Raw genomic sequence first — 17,644 nt, 5'->3', positions numbered from 1 at the left:
AGCAAAGGCCACAGTTTGCCTTGTTCAAGTGTGGAAAATAGGCACAGCACACCACTCTGTTATCCTGTGTGGGATTTATCTTTGAGCTAGAAATGAACACCGTGTGTGCTTTATGCCTTACCCTTCTGCTGCCTGAACTGAGAGGAACCTGCAGAGGAGAATGAGTGGCTAGAGAGAAGGTTTCGTTTGGGAAATTCCTACAAGACATGGACTGATAGCTCTGAAAATGAACTGGAGAAGGTGATTATACCTCCACACCCCTCCACACTGCTGTTTGGGTTATTGTGTTTTTTGGTTTTGGTTCTGTTTTTTTGTTAGGGTATTTTTGTTTTGTTTGGTTTGGTTTTTTGGTTTGGTTTTTTTTGGCTGTTTTTTTTTTTTTTGGAGAGGGGGTGTTGTTTTGTTTTTTGGTTTAGTTTTGTTTTTTTTTAAAACAAATCCCAAATGCCAGAAAGTCGATCAGAGCACCCAGCTGGGCCCAGTCAGCACGCACCTGCTGTGCTAAATATGAAGGATTAAGCAGGGAGGAGCCCCTCTTGCCAAGCAAGAGACCTATTAACCATTCTGAGAAAAAGGGTTTGAAGGCATTAGGTTGTTTGTCTTGTGGTTAGTTATGTTTGGAGTTTTTTTTATTAAACAAATTTTCATTAGGTGAAACCGATTTTGATGAAGAAAAAGAATCAATCCAAACCAGGCTGCTGAATCACTGTATTTTGTTAAATAGCTCTTTTGGTTGTTTTTTTTTTTTAACAGTGGGAGGAAAGAAGAAAGAAAAACAACTGTGAAAGACCTTCCAGAAGACTTAAGTGTTTATAAGTGGGCTGATAACAATAAATTGCAGAGCTGCTGGCTCTGTTACAGATGGTGCATGTGAAATGATCCAACAGTTTGTGCTGTACTCTTTTATTTGCAGGGAAGCAATAAGCCGACTGTGTGAAGCTGTATCGGGTACAAATGGAGCTATAAAAAAGCGGAAGGTAAATCCTGTTTTAGCTTAGCAGTTATTTTTCTATATCTGCTTTTGATAAGCAGGATACATGATTCTCTAACAGGCTTCAATCCGTGCTGGAATTAGCACATATTAATCCATCTGAACTCAGCCTGGATAACATGGAAGCACTGGTTGCAGGGTGTTTAGCCCTTTTGGTTTGGGGCTCAGGCTACGCCTTTTATTTTTCTCAGGATTAATGCTTTGCCCAGAGTTCCTGCTTCTACCAGCCCTTGCTGTGTGTGGTGCTTTACAAGTTCTAGGCTCTGGCTGCTAAATTTTTGGAATTGGGGTTTTTTTTTTGGTTTGGAAGAGGGAGCTGATTCACTGGAAGTTATCTGCTACTTATTTATATATATAAAAAATTAAACACAGCTCAAATGGCAGTGTTTAATGGGTTTTATTAAGTAACTGGGATGCAATGAGGGGCAACATCAGTGGTTACAGTTGGGTTGTGTCCAGTGGAACTTATTGATTTCCTTCTGTAACTGTGGAGCTCAAGAGGAATGAACTTGCTCCTGAAAAAGGAATACATGAGAGAATTTCTTGCTTTACCCAGAAACACTTCATCCTTAGGAAACAAAGAAGAGTTCAGAAGGAAAATTGCACATTCTGAATTACTGAGCTATAGCATTTAGCTCACTGGGATTTTGCTTTAAAACTTTTTTCTCCTATTGTTGACATAAAACCCATTCCTACCAGTATTGTATTCACAGCTGATGTTTGTTAGAAGATCTATTTGTGTTTGATCAAGCCATTATCCTTTCTCCATTAAAAGTTTCAATAAGATACCGTAAAAGCTACTTGACTTTGATATGTTTCTGCCCCTCACAGAGTGGGCTGACAGCCTCTTTCTTTTGTTTCTTTGTTCAAAGCCTCCAGTGAAGTTTCTGTCTTCTGTACTTGGCAAAAGTAACCTTCAGTTTTCTGGCATGAATATAAAGCTGACCATTTCAACAAGCAGCCTCACTTTGATAAATGCTGACACACAGCAGGTAGGATACATGTAATCAGTGTCCTTTTTTCCATGCTACTGTTTTCTCCTTCTTCCTGGCTTCTGACAAAAGGCTGTGCCCTTCAAAGGGAAAGCAGCACCCTTTAGCAGACCCTGTTGAAGCTGAATTACATGATGCCTCTGAATTAAAAAATGAAAGCACTTTGGAGGAATTGAACATACAGCAGCAGGTCCTTTTAGTTCATGATGGTGTGTTCCATGAGGAGGGATCCTTGAGCACTTGGCAAACTGTTTCTCTGGATGTGTTTGCCTGTAAAGTGCCTAATAAACAAGGCACTGGGCCCAGCTGTAGTTTCTGACAAGTTCTAGGAGGGAAAAAAAAATTGATAAAGATACTAAGTCAGAACTTGGCTTTGGTGTCATTCAAAGCTGTTTTACAGCTGGGTAATACACGTGTACAATCAGTTATACTATGTGAAGTCTCCAGGCTCCATTGAGGTGTGTTCCTGAGAGCCTGGATTTGCTTAGAACTGGGCTGTGCTCCCTTCCTTCTTGGCAGATATGAAAAGAATCTTTGTCCTGCCCACCCAATTCCTCCCTCAGCTGTTGGTATCGGCTCCCAGAATGATCTCGCCCCAGACCAGCAGCAGGTTTTGCTCCAAGCTGGAGCAGGGGAACATCAGGGAGGTAGTTCTGGCTCACTGGCTCTGGGAGTCCTGCACTGAGCTGGTGCCATGCTGAGCATCAAGGAGCTCTTAGGGCTTTGTCTGTAGTGCTGAGGTCTCCTGTCCATTGCACATCTGTTCCAGGAGGGGATTAGGACACCAGGTTTCCCTTCCTTTGGGTACAATTAGAAGTTGGTGGTTGAATTAATTCTGGAAACTCTTTAAGGAAGAGTACTCAGGTTTCTAGACACTGCTAAACATGAACAGGTAGTCTCAAAAATATTCCTATTTTTATCTCCTTCCTTCCTAAATGAGATATGCATAAATTAATAAACTGGGCTATTATGAATTTAATTGCTTGTTCTATGAAGACATGTTCTGCTGTCTTCTAATGTGGCCCATGAGCATGTTTAACTATTCTGTTATGCTTTTCAGATTATTGCCAACCATCACATGCAGTCCATCTCATTTGCTTCTGGAGGTGACCCAGTAAGTATTGATTTATAAGATACACTTCTGCAGGTATAATGAATTTACATAATAATTGTTACCTGCAAATACTTTGCTTCATCCCTTCCTTCCACAAGCACTAACAGAGTACACTGCATTTCTGGATCATGACCAGTAACACAAGAAAATGGAGGGACTGAAATTGAAAAGGGAATGTGGAATAGACTCAGTGCATCTTTAATAGACACATACAATTAAATTTCCTGTTGCCCATCCGTGAGCCTCAGTCCATTCAAAAGCCCTCTGACGTGGGCATCTAAAAATAAGAATGCGAACATAGGAATTGATCTGTTCAGTGGTCCCTGTGATCCAATACCTTGTCACAAAAGCTGTCAGCACTGGCACCTCTAAATTTTTAGATTAATTTTGAGTCAAGCAAAGAGCTCCTATGAGACAGATGTGGCATCACCACCTTTTTCCTGCAGATAGGGCTGTTCTTCCTAGTGTCACAGCCATGTAGTCATGGATGTTTTCAACCCAGAGGTTTTTTTTATTCTATTCCAAACTCTTTATTGCAATGATTGTAAGCAGGAGATGGCATCTATCTGGGTTGGATAAGTAATTCTTTAGGGCTTGTTTACCTTTTTTAGTGTTTTTTGTATTATTATCCTGCACTGGTCTTGCACAGTGCCCTCATCAGATTTCAGAGGCTACACAGTGCTGGGTTTGGTCAGTGCTTAATGGCAGGGTCAGCAAGAGATGTGCTTGCACACAGATGTGCTGCAAGAAATGGGCTTGGTGGTGCAGCTGGTGACACTTCTTACTGGGAGGATATGTAAAATAGAGGTCTTGCTCATCAGTGGTGACTATAAATCTAGTGGCCCTTCACATAAGGGGCAATTTTGTTGTCTTGTTCAGGTAATTTTTTCAAAATTCTGTTTACATTTAAAATGGGAGATAGTTTCCACAGGGCATGTCTGTCCACCTGCCCCACGTTCAGGGTCTAAGTGAAGTTCATAGCTCTGGGCTATGAAGGAGTAGCACTATTCTGCCTGAGAATTAAGCCTGTTCTGGCTTTCCTTTAAAGCAAAATCATTCAAGCATGTACATAAACATTAAAAAGACATAAAAAATAGCAGGTACTGCTCCAGTTACTCTAGTTCCTAGTTGCTCCCTAGATCTAATTTATTTAAAAATATCTATCCTAAAATATTTATGAACTTTAAGAAAAAGTTGAAAGGAAAAGGAAGGAAATTGAGTTCACTAGATGCATAAGAAATATTTAGCTTGCTTTGTTTTAATGATATTAACTTTAGAGATTTTTAAAAAAATTATCTAGGACAAGTTCTGCTGGCCCTAAGACCTGCCTCTTGTGTCATTCATTGTGAATTATTAAACGATTGTTCTTGTGCATATTGCAAATGGGGCCTTTTTTCCTGCCAGCTGATTGCATCTTCCCTCAAGAGAGCCATGCCTTTAAGCTGTGAATTGCATTTTCCCCTTCCCACCTTAAAGATCCAAAATAACAAAATGCATCTTTAATAATTAAAAGAATGTTATTCATTACCTCACCAATTTGACTATAAAACTGAATTATCAAGCCACTCTTTGCTTTTGTGGTATCATTAGAAATGTTAATTTTTTTATTCCAGTTCCTTTTTCAGTTTGACTAGAAAAAGAGGATTATTTCAGTGATGGCTGGAAAGAGAATCAGAAAGAAAAAAGTGATTATACTGAGGTTGTCTGATCTCAGCAGCAGCTTTGAGATCCAGGGTAATTTAACCTGATTGTAGCCAGACTAAAATCGGGCAGCAGCAATTGAGATCAGATACTCATTTTATTCCGCGTAATTTGAAAGTTTACCTTTTCTCTAAGATGCCTTCAAAATTCAATCTTTTTGCTACAAATTGGAAACATTATGACTCATCCTTTGCAGTATGTTAGCACTATTTTATGTTCCACTGATTCTGATAAGCACTGTCCCAGCCAGAAGCTGTGCCCAGCAGTCACACAGCCCTGATGTGTTACACAGGAGAGGCTGTGAGCTCCTTGGGAGCAGAGGAAGGAGCAGCATTGCCTGCTGATGAGGCACCACTTGTGTTTCTACTCCTGTTGCAGAGCTGGAATTGAATACATGGTTTACTGGAGACTCAAAGAATGCCAAATGGTCTAGTGCATTTTTTAGAAGAAAAAGAATATGGGACAAGTGTTGGTAGCTACCAGTGTGTCACTGATATTTTCCTTAGCTCACTTTGCTAGTACCTCTGCTCGTTTTTCCCTAGAAGAAGTGTGCATTTTAAAGCTAAACATGTATCTGTCTATACTCAATTGTTTTGCTGTGGTGGTAGGGTGGTTCATAATTATAATGTTCAAGACATTTGTTGTCTTCTTTCCTGTAGGATACAACAGATTACGTGGCATATGTAGCAAAAGACCCTGTTAACCAGAGAGGTATTGAAACAATTTTCCAATTCTTACATGTGTTTATATGATTGCTTTATTTGTATGTAACAAGGAATTGTTTGAGTTTTAAAATAAGAAAGCTACTGAACAGCTCAATACTCTGTACAATTTCTGGCTTTGCTGTATGGGTAGGGGTAATAGTGTGCAGGCTGTGACTTTAAATGCCATGTTCTTTGTGCAACGAAGTGAGACTGCAGGTCAGACTAAAGCTGTACTAGCTGCTGGCTCCATGAAGGGGTAGGAAAAGAAAAGGTGGGCAGCTGCTCTGCTCCAAGACAACTTTCAAGTGAGGGAAGGGTAGTGAATGAGCCTCCTCATCTAACCCAGACTTGTGGGTGTGTTGCTGGAAGGCAGAGTGGGGCATGTACTCAGGTGTACAAGACCTTTTCCCCTCTGGAGCCTAGCCCAGGAGATAAAATCCCTTTCCATCACTCATTATTTATGGGCAGTACATCAAAGACTGGCATTTGGCTGCTTCTTTCATGCCAGCCTGTTCTCAGACTGTTCTCAACACTGCCAATGTCTATGGAGTTGGTGGTGGCAGCTCTCAGGAAAGCTCACTCTAAGGTGCTGTGGTGGCTCATACAAGCAGGATGTTTTCTGGAGAATCTGGATTGCAGCCTCACAGTGTGGTCTGCCACCCCTCAGCCCCAGGATGCCAGAGCTGCCCATACTTGTTTTGTCTTGCTGCTTCACGTGAAAACTGCACATTGGTAGTTTCTCCCCTACTTGTGCTTACTGTCAGGCATGGGGAGAAAAGGAGATGCAAGAAGCATAAATGGAGAGTTTATTTTATTGAGGTATAAGAAGATACTATGCTTAAAAAAAACCTAGAGCAATTTCCTTAACACATGAACCATCCCAGTCTGTATAATGTCCTAAAGCTATCTACATGCATATTTTCATGCCTAGCTTTTCTGCTATCAGCAATACAGCTTGAGTCTCTACTTTCTGGTATAAACTGCATTTACTTAACTAAAGTAAGATGTCTCCTTGCAGCATGCCACATCCTGGAATGTCCCAATGGGATGGCACAGGAGGTGATCAACACCATAGGGCAGGCTTTTGAGCTCCGGTTCAGACAGTACCTGAAGAACCCATCCAGCCTGGTTACATCTAATGAAAGGTCAGCATATTCTCAGTCACTTAACCGGTAGTTTCCTTCTCTTTAGTACTTTTCAGGACAACAATACACTATGAAGAGTGATCCATAAGTAAGATGCTTTGAGTATGCTTTCTGGACATAGGATAATTGTAATATATGCCTGTATATGCAGTGTATAAGATACCAAAATTAGCTTATTCCAGTAATCTTCATTGATTTCTGTGACATTTGTACAGGTGCAGAACACAGAATTAAGCTGTATTGTTCCTTAGATAAAGCATCCTTATTTTAAGTCATGCGAGTTGAACAAATGTTCAAATTACTCTGCCCAAGTAAGTTCAGCTCTATAAATAGCACACACACACACAGAGACTGAGCTCAGTCCTGACCTGTGCCAAGTGTAAGCTCGCTGCAGCTGTAGAAAGTGTGTGGTGGCAAAAAAAGCCATTTTAATTCACCTTTCTGCTATTCTGCTCATGTCCTGGCAGCAGCCTCAGTTTTCACCTGGTGTGACTTACATCAGCCTCATGTACTGAAATAAACACAGCCACCACTTGGCATTTTAAAGTGTGAAGCCCTGTCCTCTGCACATTGCCCAAAATACAGGGCCTAGATTAGTTTCTGGACCACAATTCCCCATTTCAATTACCCTTTTTCCACTGCACTGGGGACACAATTCTTGCTCTAATTTATGGCTCTCCTCACAGATTAGCCATGCCTATTTTCCTCAGGCTTCTTTTTACTGTAACACCAAATTTGATTGCCTGATACTTCCTATGAGTAGGTAAAGCCGTGGCACTGCTTACCTGCACCCTGAGCACAGGAGTTCTGTGCAGGCAGTATCTCTGGAACACAGCTGGTTTCATTACATAAATGCAACTCCAATTCCAGTTTATATTTATTCCAATGTATATGGTGGTTCTTGCCATTCCACTGCTAAAACTGGTCTGCTTTCCCTGGGGAAAATAACCAGAGGAAAAGCCTTTCTTGCCTAAGAAACGCTGCTAGGTTATGTCACAAGTAGCATAGGGGCAGGGAGAAATGGAAGAGGGTAATTAGATTTCCTCCTTGAGCATATCCCACAGCCAGCCTTGGAGGATGGTCCTTGGGCAGAGAAGTCGGATATTGCTGTGTGAATGAGTCACTCCCTTCCAAACTACTATGAATCACATAATCAAATACTTGCACTGCATATCACATAATCAGCTACTTGAACATTATCTCTTTCCTGCTCATGGCCTTTTATCCAATTATACTCTTGTTAATCAGAGAAGTAAGATTTGAGATGAGTTTTTTTATTTTGGGACCGGAGACAGTACAGGAAGCACCTAGTTGTTTTGTAGTGTATCAGCTGTACATTTAAACTATCTCATTCTAGTTTCACTCAAAAAAACCCATAGTGTGTTCTTCTTCATGTCATTCAGTGTTCCCTTCAAGCTGAACCAGAACATTGATTGTGGTTATTAAAATGGTACATGCCACTGAGGACAGCTACTTTTTTTTGTTGTTTTTTGTTTTTTGTAGCAATATTTGATTTTCTAAAACAGTTGCAGGCTTGTCTGACTAAATGCCATGAGGTTTTAATTTATCTCTTGAAGTCTGGCTGCCCCCCCGCCAGCAATCTCTAGATTTATAGAGTTGAGTCAAGAAGACACAAGAATTAGTTTTATGGTCACATTTTGGATACCTTAATGAACAATGCTTTGGAATTCTTAAAGTTTCAGTAGTTGCCTCTTACCTTTTCTTTGACTTGAAAATATGTCTGGGCTGCCTGGTGCTAATGAAATGACTGTACTTCCCTTTACCCCAAACTGTCATGACTCTATTTTTAATCCAGGAAGAAGTAACTGGAAAAATAAACAGCTCTGAAAGTTCCAGCCCAAAGCCCTTTACAGCCTCCGTATGGCGGATCTGTGTATTGTGCGATGTGCAGGCACTGGGGATGTTTGCCTACACTAGAAAGCAATTGATTACATCAGAATCTTCTTTCCCCGCCCCCCCCCCATATTTTTTTCAGCGAGGCAGCAAATGCTAATGGATCAGCTGGGAATTCACGGGAGAGGGAGGATCATGAATATTACAACGAAATTCCAGGGAAGGAGCCTCCCACCGGTGGAGTGTTAGACATGCGAATGAAAGTGCAGGCAGACCAAAGGGCTAAGTGTCCTATCCAGTGCAAAAAGCAGTATTGCTCAGTAAGTACCTCATCTTCTGGGATAAATATTCGCTGCCTATTATGGGAATGAATAATAAAATGTTTCTGTGGTGTTAAAGCATGGCATTAACATCAGAACCAGGTCCTGATTATCCTGGGAAAAGGTTTTTTTTAGGCTAGATTTAATGATGCTTAGTACATAATTGAATCCCAAAGCACTTTCTGAATATTAACTGGTTTGTCCTTAGAGTACTTTTAGGAGACCAAGTAATATTCCCTTGTTCACTCTTTAGCTCTGAGAAGAAAATAGATACCAATTTAAATGGCTTGTTGGAGAGAACATCTGCAAAATCTGGGACCTCCTGGCTCCTGATTCTGTGATCTAATAAATATTTCACCCTGTGCATTATGCTCTAAAATTTATACACACAACATTGACTGATTGCAATATATATACAATATTCATTACTCTTGGATTGTTTCAAGAAGCTCTGTTAAATCAGCAAAAGATATCTGTGGCTCTTATCTGGGATAGTGGGAAATTAAAACATATCAGGGAGTAGAACAAGCCAAGTTTAGACTGGCTGCACAGATTTCAAAGCCTGCTATGCAAGTCCTTGGGAACACATCCTTTCCCCACACAGGAAAGAAGGCACCACCACTTTGCTCAGAGGGAGCACACTCAGATGTGCCTGCTGGGATCCAGTTGGTTCTGCCTAAAAACTTGCTGCTCCCAAGTGTTATTCGTGTTTGGTGGCAACTGCTCCCAGGCTGCTGCGTGTTCCTCTGCTACTGCTCCATTTTTTGCTAATGTGAACCATACTCCATATATCAGGTCTCCACCTCCCCAACAGTTCTCTAATTCTAAAAATGTTGTACTGTATCCTGAGTTTGCACCTGACACTTGCCAGAGCTGTTGCAAGGAGTTACCCTGCATGTAAATGCAAATGCCTTTTTCGCATGGGGTGTTACTTTTTGGTTTTCCTTTCTCTTTCAGTGCTGCCCAGACAATTTAGTGACCATTTCACTTTCAAACCATGATACCTGTACTTGCTTTTATCATGAGGGACATTTATAAGAAAATCTGAGCTTTCTTACCCAGGAGTTATACTGTGTATATACTAAACCTTAGATACACAACTGGGCAGTTATATGAGGTTGGAGTCCAGATGTGACATCCTGCAGAAAGAAGAGTATCAGTGTGAAATATTATTCGAGGAGATGGGAATTTTTTGGTGAAGAACATGCTTAATTATCTGTATGTCTCTTAAGTGAGGCACAGATGTATTGAAATTACCTGAGTTTTCTAAGGGACTGCCTTATGTGACCAATTTTAAAATTTTTCTGCAGACAGGCAGCCCAAAGTTCATCAATATATATGAAAATTGTCCAGAAGAAAACAAAACTGTGGGTATGTATTCTCTTTTCCTTCTCATGCATATGCAGAATTAGCCAGAAGAGGCTGCCTGGAAGAGCTGCCCCTTGGCTTTCGATACAATGGTGAAAAGTGTTCTACTTAGTGGGTCATTTTTAGTTCCCTAGATGAAGTGCAGACAAAAAAGCCTTACAGCTTTTCTAAAGGCCACTGATCTATCTTCATGTCTGCTGGCAGACTTACTCATTTTACTTCTCATGATACTGTACAGTAGCTCTTTGTTTTTTTTAATTCTCTTTTATACTCTTTGTTGTTTTATTCCCTTTCTTCATACCATTTGAAAAAGGAAGAAACTTCATTACTTATCAGTCTCTGAATATATGCCCTCTCCTACAAATGCTCAGTGAGACCCAAAGTATCAGCATCGGGTTGTTCCTACAGAACCTGGTCCCTTGGTTCCAGCATCCCTGGCTTCTCAGTGTGACTGTGCCCTTCCCCTGCCTTAGGCAGCTTTGTGCCCAGGATCAATTTGCCTTTAGCAAAACCTGCTCTCAGGGACCCCAGGAGATCATCAGCCTCCATCCCTTTCTGGACTTCCTTTGCCACAGCTGATGCCCTGAGCACATTTCCTCAGCTCCTCTCTTTCACTGCACAATGAGGTCCTTTCTGAATTCCCACCTGCACGGCTCTGAAGCAGTCCATTACACTGTCTGCAGGGGATACTTCAGTTTCTTGTGTTATTTCCAATTCAAGGAAAGGAGAATCAAATGGTTTCTACAAAGAGAGGGTGAACAAATAAAAGAATGAATGAATAGATAGATCTATGAATAAAACGTTTGTTGAAGAGCAAAAATATGCCTGCTATTTGGCTAGCTGAAGTGCTATTATTTTCTTACCCTGCAGGGGATATTCTGTTAGCCTATTCCTAGGCTTGGATCCTAACCTGACAGATGTGGCTTTGGCTCTCCAGGCAGAGCCTCAAAGCGCCAATCTCCTTCATATTTCCCTTCTCCACCAGAATAGCAAGAGAGAGAATTGCTCAGCTTCCCACAAGCTCTTTTTGTGGTGCAGAGGGGAAGGAAAGGGTTTTGCAACAAATAATGTATATGGTTTGTGTTTCTGTAGAGTCATATGTATTAATGTCTTTCCAATCTGTGGGGGGGTTCACTGCTGACATTGATTGAAGCAGCACTGAACTAGTGCAGAACATTTCTGAAAACTTCATTCTGATTAATTTTGGACCTTGTGCCTTCTAGCCATAAGGAAAAAGAAGTTCATTTGCATTTTTCTTTTCCTTCTGAATTACTTTAGTGGGATATAAAGAAGAACATCATTCCTATTTCAGCTTTTACAGTTACTTAAAGCTGAGCTAAAAGAAGGAAATCTGTGCATACTATATACTAATTGCAGGTAATTGTGATGAGAGATCACAGAAGACAATAAAAGAGGCAACCTCATTGAAACCTGCCCACAAAGCAGATCTCTTTGATGATCCGTGTTACATCAACACCCAGTCCCTGCAGTCTGCAGCCTGTGCAGCCCGAGGTCCAGCAACAGCACAGATCACTGGGAGCCCGCTGCGCCAGGCCAGTAGGTTCCCATTGCAATGCCATACCTGTCTAAGTGCTGGAAGGAGGGGGGCTTCTCATCTCTCTGCATGGAGAAAGATTTGGGTTTCCCATAAGAAATATAGAAAAGCTGGGAGGAAGAGATCTATCATGGTTGTTCTTTTTGCTTGTTAAATTCAAGAGAAAGGGGATTAAGGAGTAAAAGTAGTGATGGTAAACAAGCAGAGTAACCTTTCATCTTCTGTAGTTGATTTACGACAATGAATAGAGCGCCACAGGGATTAAAAAGCAAGTCTTTAGAATGATACAAGCTTGGGACTGCACCTTGCCTCAAGGAGAAGGGGTTCTCCTATATGCTCAAGGTCTTAAGCACACTAAGGTGGAAATGACCTCAGATGCCTTTGCTTCACAGGCAGTAGCATGCAAGATTACAGAGAGATTATTATGATTGTCTTTTCTCAGTTCTTCCACAAGTGACCACTGAATCTCATCCAATAATTTCTAAATCAAACTGTTTGATCTGTGGTATCGATTAAATGTATGTCAAATTAAAACTTGATTTATGGACTCAAAGTGGTGGATATCCATTAAATGATTATATGGTTGCTACTGATTGTCCTCATTACTGAATACACTTTATCAGCTTTGCCTTTTATGGTTTCCCACTGAGTGTTTTCTCTGTCAGAGTTGGCTCCACACAAGAAAGTGGAAAAAGGACTGGACAATAAAGGAAATACAATAAAGAAATCTGTGACCATTGAGACATTTCCAACTTGGGGCTGCATCATGCTCTAAAAAGAACTGCCTATATCCTGAGGAGCCTTAGGTTGCACAATTCCATTGAAGAAGTGGTATCCTCTTATTTTCCTTAGAAGAACCCTGCCTGTGAATCATCTGCAGTCTGACTGGCTATATCCCAAGCCACCCAGTTTTTTTAGTACATTTGGTAATTGTTCGTTCTTTCACAGCAAATGCATCATGCTGTAATCCTTCCCTTCTGGCTATGTTGGCTATGTTGTCTTACATTCCTGCACATAGCTGGAGCCACTCAACATGACTCTCCCAATGATCTGTGACAATCTCTTCAGAGCTTGTTAAGGAAGAAGGAAAAACAAGATCTTAAGAGAAAAAAAAAAAAAAAGAAAGCTAAAAAGCCAACAAAAATCTTGTTTTTACAAGGAAGATTTGACTTTTTCATACAATCAAAGAAATATAACCCCAAACCAGTACAGCGTCAGAAAAATTCCTGTTTCTGATCCCTGTTGCCTAGCGACCAAAGGCTTTCCCATCTAAGGTAGGGGAAGAGGTGGTGTGATAATTTTGCCTAATGCACTGGAGGGTCGAGAGACTTCTTGCGTGCATATTCTTACAGTCTGTAAGGTTGGCTTGATCACAGCTTCAAGACTGAATCGTTTGAATTTTTGGAAAACTATTAAAAACATTGTCTTGCATCCTTTTAGGATGAAGTTCTAGGTGAAGTGTCCAATACATTCCCTTTCATTTAATTTTAGAGTTACCGGAAGCTGTTCAGCAGAGTGCCACAAGCAACACAGCTGGTCCCTGTGTTCTGCCACAAATAAAGCAACAGCTAAAGAATGAAGATTGTTACCATGGCAAATTGAACAGGAAAGCAGCAGAGAGCCTCTTAGTCAATGACGGGGATTTTCTGGTACGAGAGAGCACAACGTCACCTGGTCAGTATGTCCTCAGTGGACTTCAGGGAGGGCAGGCAAAGCATCTACTCTTGGTGGATCCTGAGGGCAAGGTATGAATATTTCATATAATGAAATTTCAGTGCTGCTCAGATATTTCAATCAAAATGCATGGATGTGTTCCATGAAGTGGAATTGATTTGATACCATCCAGTTTAGTTTAAATATAGCCAGTGGTTGCAGTAGGTTTGAAAGTTCAAAAACTTGTAAGTACATGGAAGGACCACTTAGAGACTTAAATACTGCTAGTCCAGGTGCTGATAATTAGTGTAGACACTTAACACAACTTTCTAATCGTTAGTGCTAGAAAAAAATAACCCTATCCTTAAATTATTAATTTCTGGATACAGAAAAGGTTTGTTGTCACTTCAATTCTACTTTCTTCTGCTTAGGATTAGAAGAGCAGTCTTGAGTGACATCTCTGAGGAGAGAGTAAATCAGAAAAGTAATCCTCCACAGGCTTTAGGGAAAACTATGTTCTGTGGAGAAAAAAAAGGTTATTTCATTCCCCTTTGCAGAATTAGCCCAGTTTGACATACAGTCTCTTTAACTTTTCCTCTACTTTTCATGTGAGCTAATGGTGGGTCAGAGGATAGGTCTGAATTGCTGTCTACAACCTAATCGTCCTGCTCATGTGAGTTCAGTGGCTTAAGTGCCTTTTGACTTTATTGTGTTAGGCTCGTGTTCAACCAGTTATAAACACAATCTAACCATAAATATATTCTTTTGCTTCTTCCACTAGGTGAGAACCAAAGACCATATATTTGATAGTGTGGGTCATCTTATTCAGTATCACATGGAAAATAATTTGCCAATCATCTCTTCTGGAAGTGAAGTGAGCTTGAAGCAGCCTGTAAGGAAAGAGAGTAATACGGGACACATGCAGTATCACAAATAATCCCTTGGATCTCACAAAGCCCAAGACAATTCATACCTGAACTTTCTATTATGAAGACAAGTCAAAAAAATATAGACTGCACTTTCTGCTGCTGTTCCAGAAGAAGCCCTTTTGTGTGTGTATGTATGAATATATGTATATGTGTATATCTATGTAGATCTATAGAGATCAACAAGCATAGTTATATAGATACATATAATCTTAATCTTAACAAAACTACACCTTCAGAGTGTGAGATTCATTTGTGAGAAGGTATTTTAGACATGTACAAATGTCACTTTCAAGGTCATACTGAATCAGTAACTATTTAAAAGCACAATTAAAACTCTACATGCAAAAGCTCACTTGAAAGAACTGCTGGAACATTAGTATGTGCCTTTTAGCATAGAATTATTGAAACCAATATTATTTATACTGAATTAGTTTTGGGTGGTTAAACAAACATGTCTAAGCTTTTAACTATTTGCCAAAAAACAAGTACAATTTGAATATTACTAAAATGTCGTCTTCTTTCGATAGACACTAACAATTTCATTTTGCTTGTAACAGCACTTTACTAGCAAGTAATGTTTGAAATGAATAGCATTCACAATACAGAAAGGTTGTCCAGTTTCTTAATCATTTTTTGTCACTGTCTGACTACTCAAAAGATTTGAGATTATGAACATTTACAAAGTTGAAATTAATATATGTAATATAATTTTGGAATAGAACTTGTTAAGGGACAAGCATGCTAGATCTTGATATTTTTGTCCTGCATATGATTTTACTATTATAATCAATTAATACTGGAAACATCTTTTTAAAGGTAGGCTAAATATATTTTCATTGATTACATAGTTGTTTACAAACTAGAAAAGCTGAACAAAACTAATGATACATTTGGGGAGAAAACTATTTAAAAGATGTTTGAACTTTGCATGTGTCCTTACTCAGTGTTCTTTCCAAAACAAGATAGTTTTCCCCTCTTCACATAGAGTCCGTTTGTTCCTAAACATGGAAAAAAGTCTTTTAAAAGAAATCTATTAATTGTTTTGCCACAATAAATACTCTACATACGAACAATCCTATATTCAGAGTGAACAGTGATTTATTGGGGTCCTTTTGAAGAAACAGCGATTTAATAAGTAACTGAAGAAAGGCGGGGGAGATTTGGGGAATGAGCTGGTAGTCCAGGTGATGGCCTGATGGAAATTGTGCCTTTAAGATAAGCAACGTCCTCTGGCATGAGCAGACATAATTCTCTCTGTCTCTGTCTCTCTCCCAGCCCACCGGCTCAGTTCCTAAGGCAGACAATTGTTGTGGAGTTCAGCAGTTGCTGGAAATCTTGACTATAAAAAAATACATTCTGGTTTTTTGCCAGTGTTCATGGTAAATGGGACACTGTAGTATGAGCTCTTTTCCTCTAGAACACAAGAGGAGAGGTCATATACGGATAAAATTATGGAAGACAAGCTTCCTTGGAGGGGAAAATATAATGTAAAGAGCCACACTTAGAGCGTACTAGAAAATATCTTTATCCTCAGCTCATAGCCATAAAAATACATTTCATTCTTTGATAATAACATGATTAAAATACTCAATTACATATACTGAAGCAGTGAGAAGCTTTAAAACATTAGTAGTTGATTTCCTTGCTAATAGTCTAGCATTTTTGATATCCTAAGCCTTCAGACTAGCAACCCAAACTTATGCCCATTCTATCCTATGCAAGGTGCTCTACCTGTGAAGGCCTCCAGCAAGAGGCCTCCTTCATGCTCAAGCTCTGTGCCACAGCAAGGACAGCTGGCAAGAAACTGTAACTGGGACATTAACCCCCTGCATAATATCCTTTCTATTCTCACATCTTGTCAAACTTCCAAATGTCCTTGATAAGACTTTATGGAGCAAGCAATGAAGCAAACCCAGCTACTTCTGTAGGGGAGAGAAAGACCTGCTGGTTTCGTTTTTGCATCAAAGCTGAGTTTTATGACAGGTCATAGAAGGAAAATGTGCAAACTCCACCTCTATTTATAGTACAAATCAAAGTTACTCAGGACTTAAATAACAGCATTTGGAGCTGTGATAGTACGAGATCAAAGTTTTTTCACTTTGCCAGTCAAGATGCTGACTCAGGGACTTTTTTTCACTTCATCAGTTTTCACTTTACCAGTGAATAAGAGCAGCCAGAGCCAGTGTGTGATGTTTGGAACACTGTATAGCGCAGTCTGTGTCTCCCTCTTCGAGTAGCACTAATGTAAAAAGTTTAAAAGACCTGAATCTTTGTTCTGATGGTCCTGCATATTTTTAGTGGCTGAAGCAGAACTGTGAAGGAAAAAGGAAGGAAAGAGAGATAATTGGGTGCTAGGGCAATACAGAAGTGTATCAAAATCTTTTGATGTGAGAGAAAGCAGATAATCCAAGTAATTACAGATAAAAATCAAACACAACACATCCATGCATTTTCCTAGAATAAACTACATTTATTCTCAGTTTTTGGTTTCTAGCATTTACAAGCCTTCATTTAAGCTATTAATGCTGCTCTGTGGCCCAGATGTCTCACGTAAAAGTACACTGTCAGCTCCTCTGTGGAAGTCTTAGAAATAATCATGCTAAAAATAGTTGTCTGAATTTTGCAAAGTTTTCAAAATATTGTTCCTGAGAAACTCAATATGAATTGTCAGACACATTTAAACCCTTTTTTGTTCTTGTTTGAGTCATTTAATGCCTGTGAAAATGCTGAGAATTGGTTAATCTCTGTCGGATGGTTACTAGAATCCTCTGGGAAAATGGCTGATTTCGCCTATAATGTCACATTTACTAGACACAGCGTGTTCGTTCCTTTTCAAACTTCTATAAATTTTACTGAAACATATGAACTGTTTGCTCCCATCAATAAAAATGCTGTAACGAATGACCCAAACGTCTCTGCCCCGGGGTCCTTTCCCCGGGCGCCAGCTGGGGCTGTTATAAACGGAACTAACTCTCCGTCAGAACGGCTCCCTGCCCGCGACTCCGGCAATAAACCTGTGCCTTCTGAGGAGGTCTCAATTTTTTAAAGAGAATGAGCTCTCGAAACAGAGCGGGTGCCCGGGCACCCGAGGGAAGGCTGCCTGGGGAAGGTGCTCGGACAGGAGAGGTGCCCGCGCAGCCCTCAGGGCTATCGTGACATTGCCGTGAGGCGCAGCTCGCGGGCACATGACGTCACCCCGCGGCCGCGCGTTGCCAGGCAACCGCCACGTCCCGCTGTGAGATGGCGCCGCTGCCCGCCCGCGGAGGCCCCGCCCCCCCAGAGCTCACACTGCCATTGGTCGCCTGCTTGGCCAATCAG

The 17,644-nt window shown here is 40.5% G+C and overlaps 1 protein-coding gene across 2 annotated transcripts in view; it reads left to right on the top strand.

Annotated features, from left to right (window-relative positions):
* SHC4 (SHC adaptor protein 4) overlaps positions 1-15,404 on the top strand; it is a 28,725-nt gene extending 13,321 nt beyond the window's left edge. The window contains exons 3-12 of one of the 2 annotated variants that reach the window (XM_032123085.1): positions 914-977; positions 1,864-1,983; positions 3,044-3,097; positions 5,458-5,509; positions 6,521-6,647; positions 8,644-8,821; positions 10,132-10,192; positions 11,567-11,746; positions 13,236-13,489; positions 14,179-15,404. In XM_032123085.1, the coding sequence (XP_031978976.1) occupies positions 914-977; positions 1,864-1,983; positions 3,044-3,097; positions 5,458-5,509; positions 6,521-6,647; positions 8,644-8,821; positions 10,132-10,192; positions 11,567-11,746; positions 13,236-13,489; positions 14,179-14,334 (1,246 nt within the window). In that variant the 3' untranslated portion in view covers positions 14,335-15,404. The remainder of the gene's footprint in view (positions 1-913; positions 978-1,863; positions 1,984-3,043; positions 3,098-5,457; positions 5,510-6,520; positions 6,648-8,643; positions 8,822-10,131; positions 10,193-11,566; positions 11,747-13,235; positions 13,490-14,178) is intronic. The other variant, XM_032123086.1, reaches the window with a different exon arrangement.
* The last annotated feature ends 2,240 nt before the right edge of the window (positions 15,405-17,644 follow it).

This window comes from Corvus moneduloides, chromosome 13 (assembly GCF_009650955.1).
Source record: "Corvus moneduloides isolate bCorMon1 chromosome 13, bCorMon1.pri, whole genome shotgun sequence".
Classification (NCBI taxonomy): domain Eukaryota; kingdom Metazoa; phylum Chordata; class Aves; order Passeriformes; family Corvidae; genus Corvus; species Corvus moneduloides.
The sequence above is the reverse complement of the archived record's forward strand: the minus strand, read 5'-3'. Positions and strand labels throughout refer to the sequence as shown.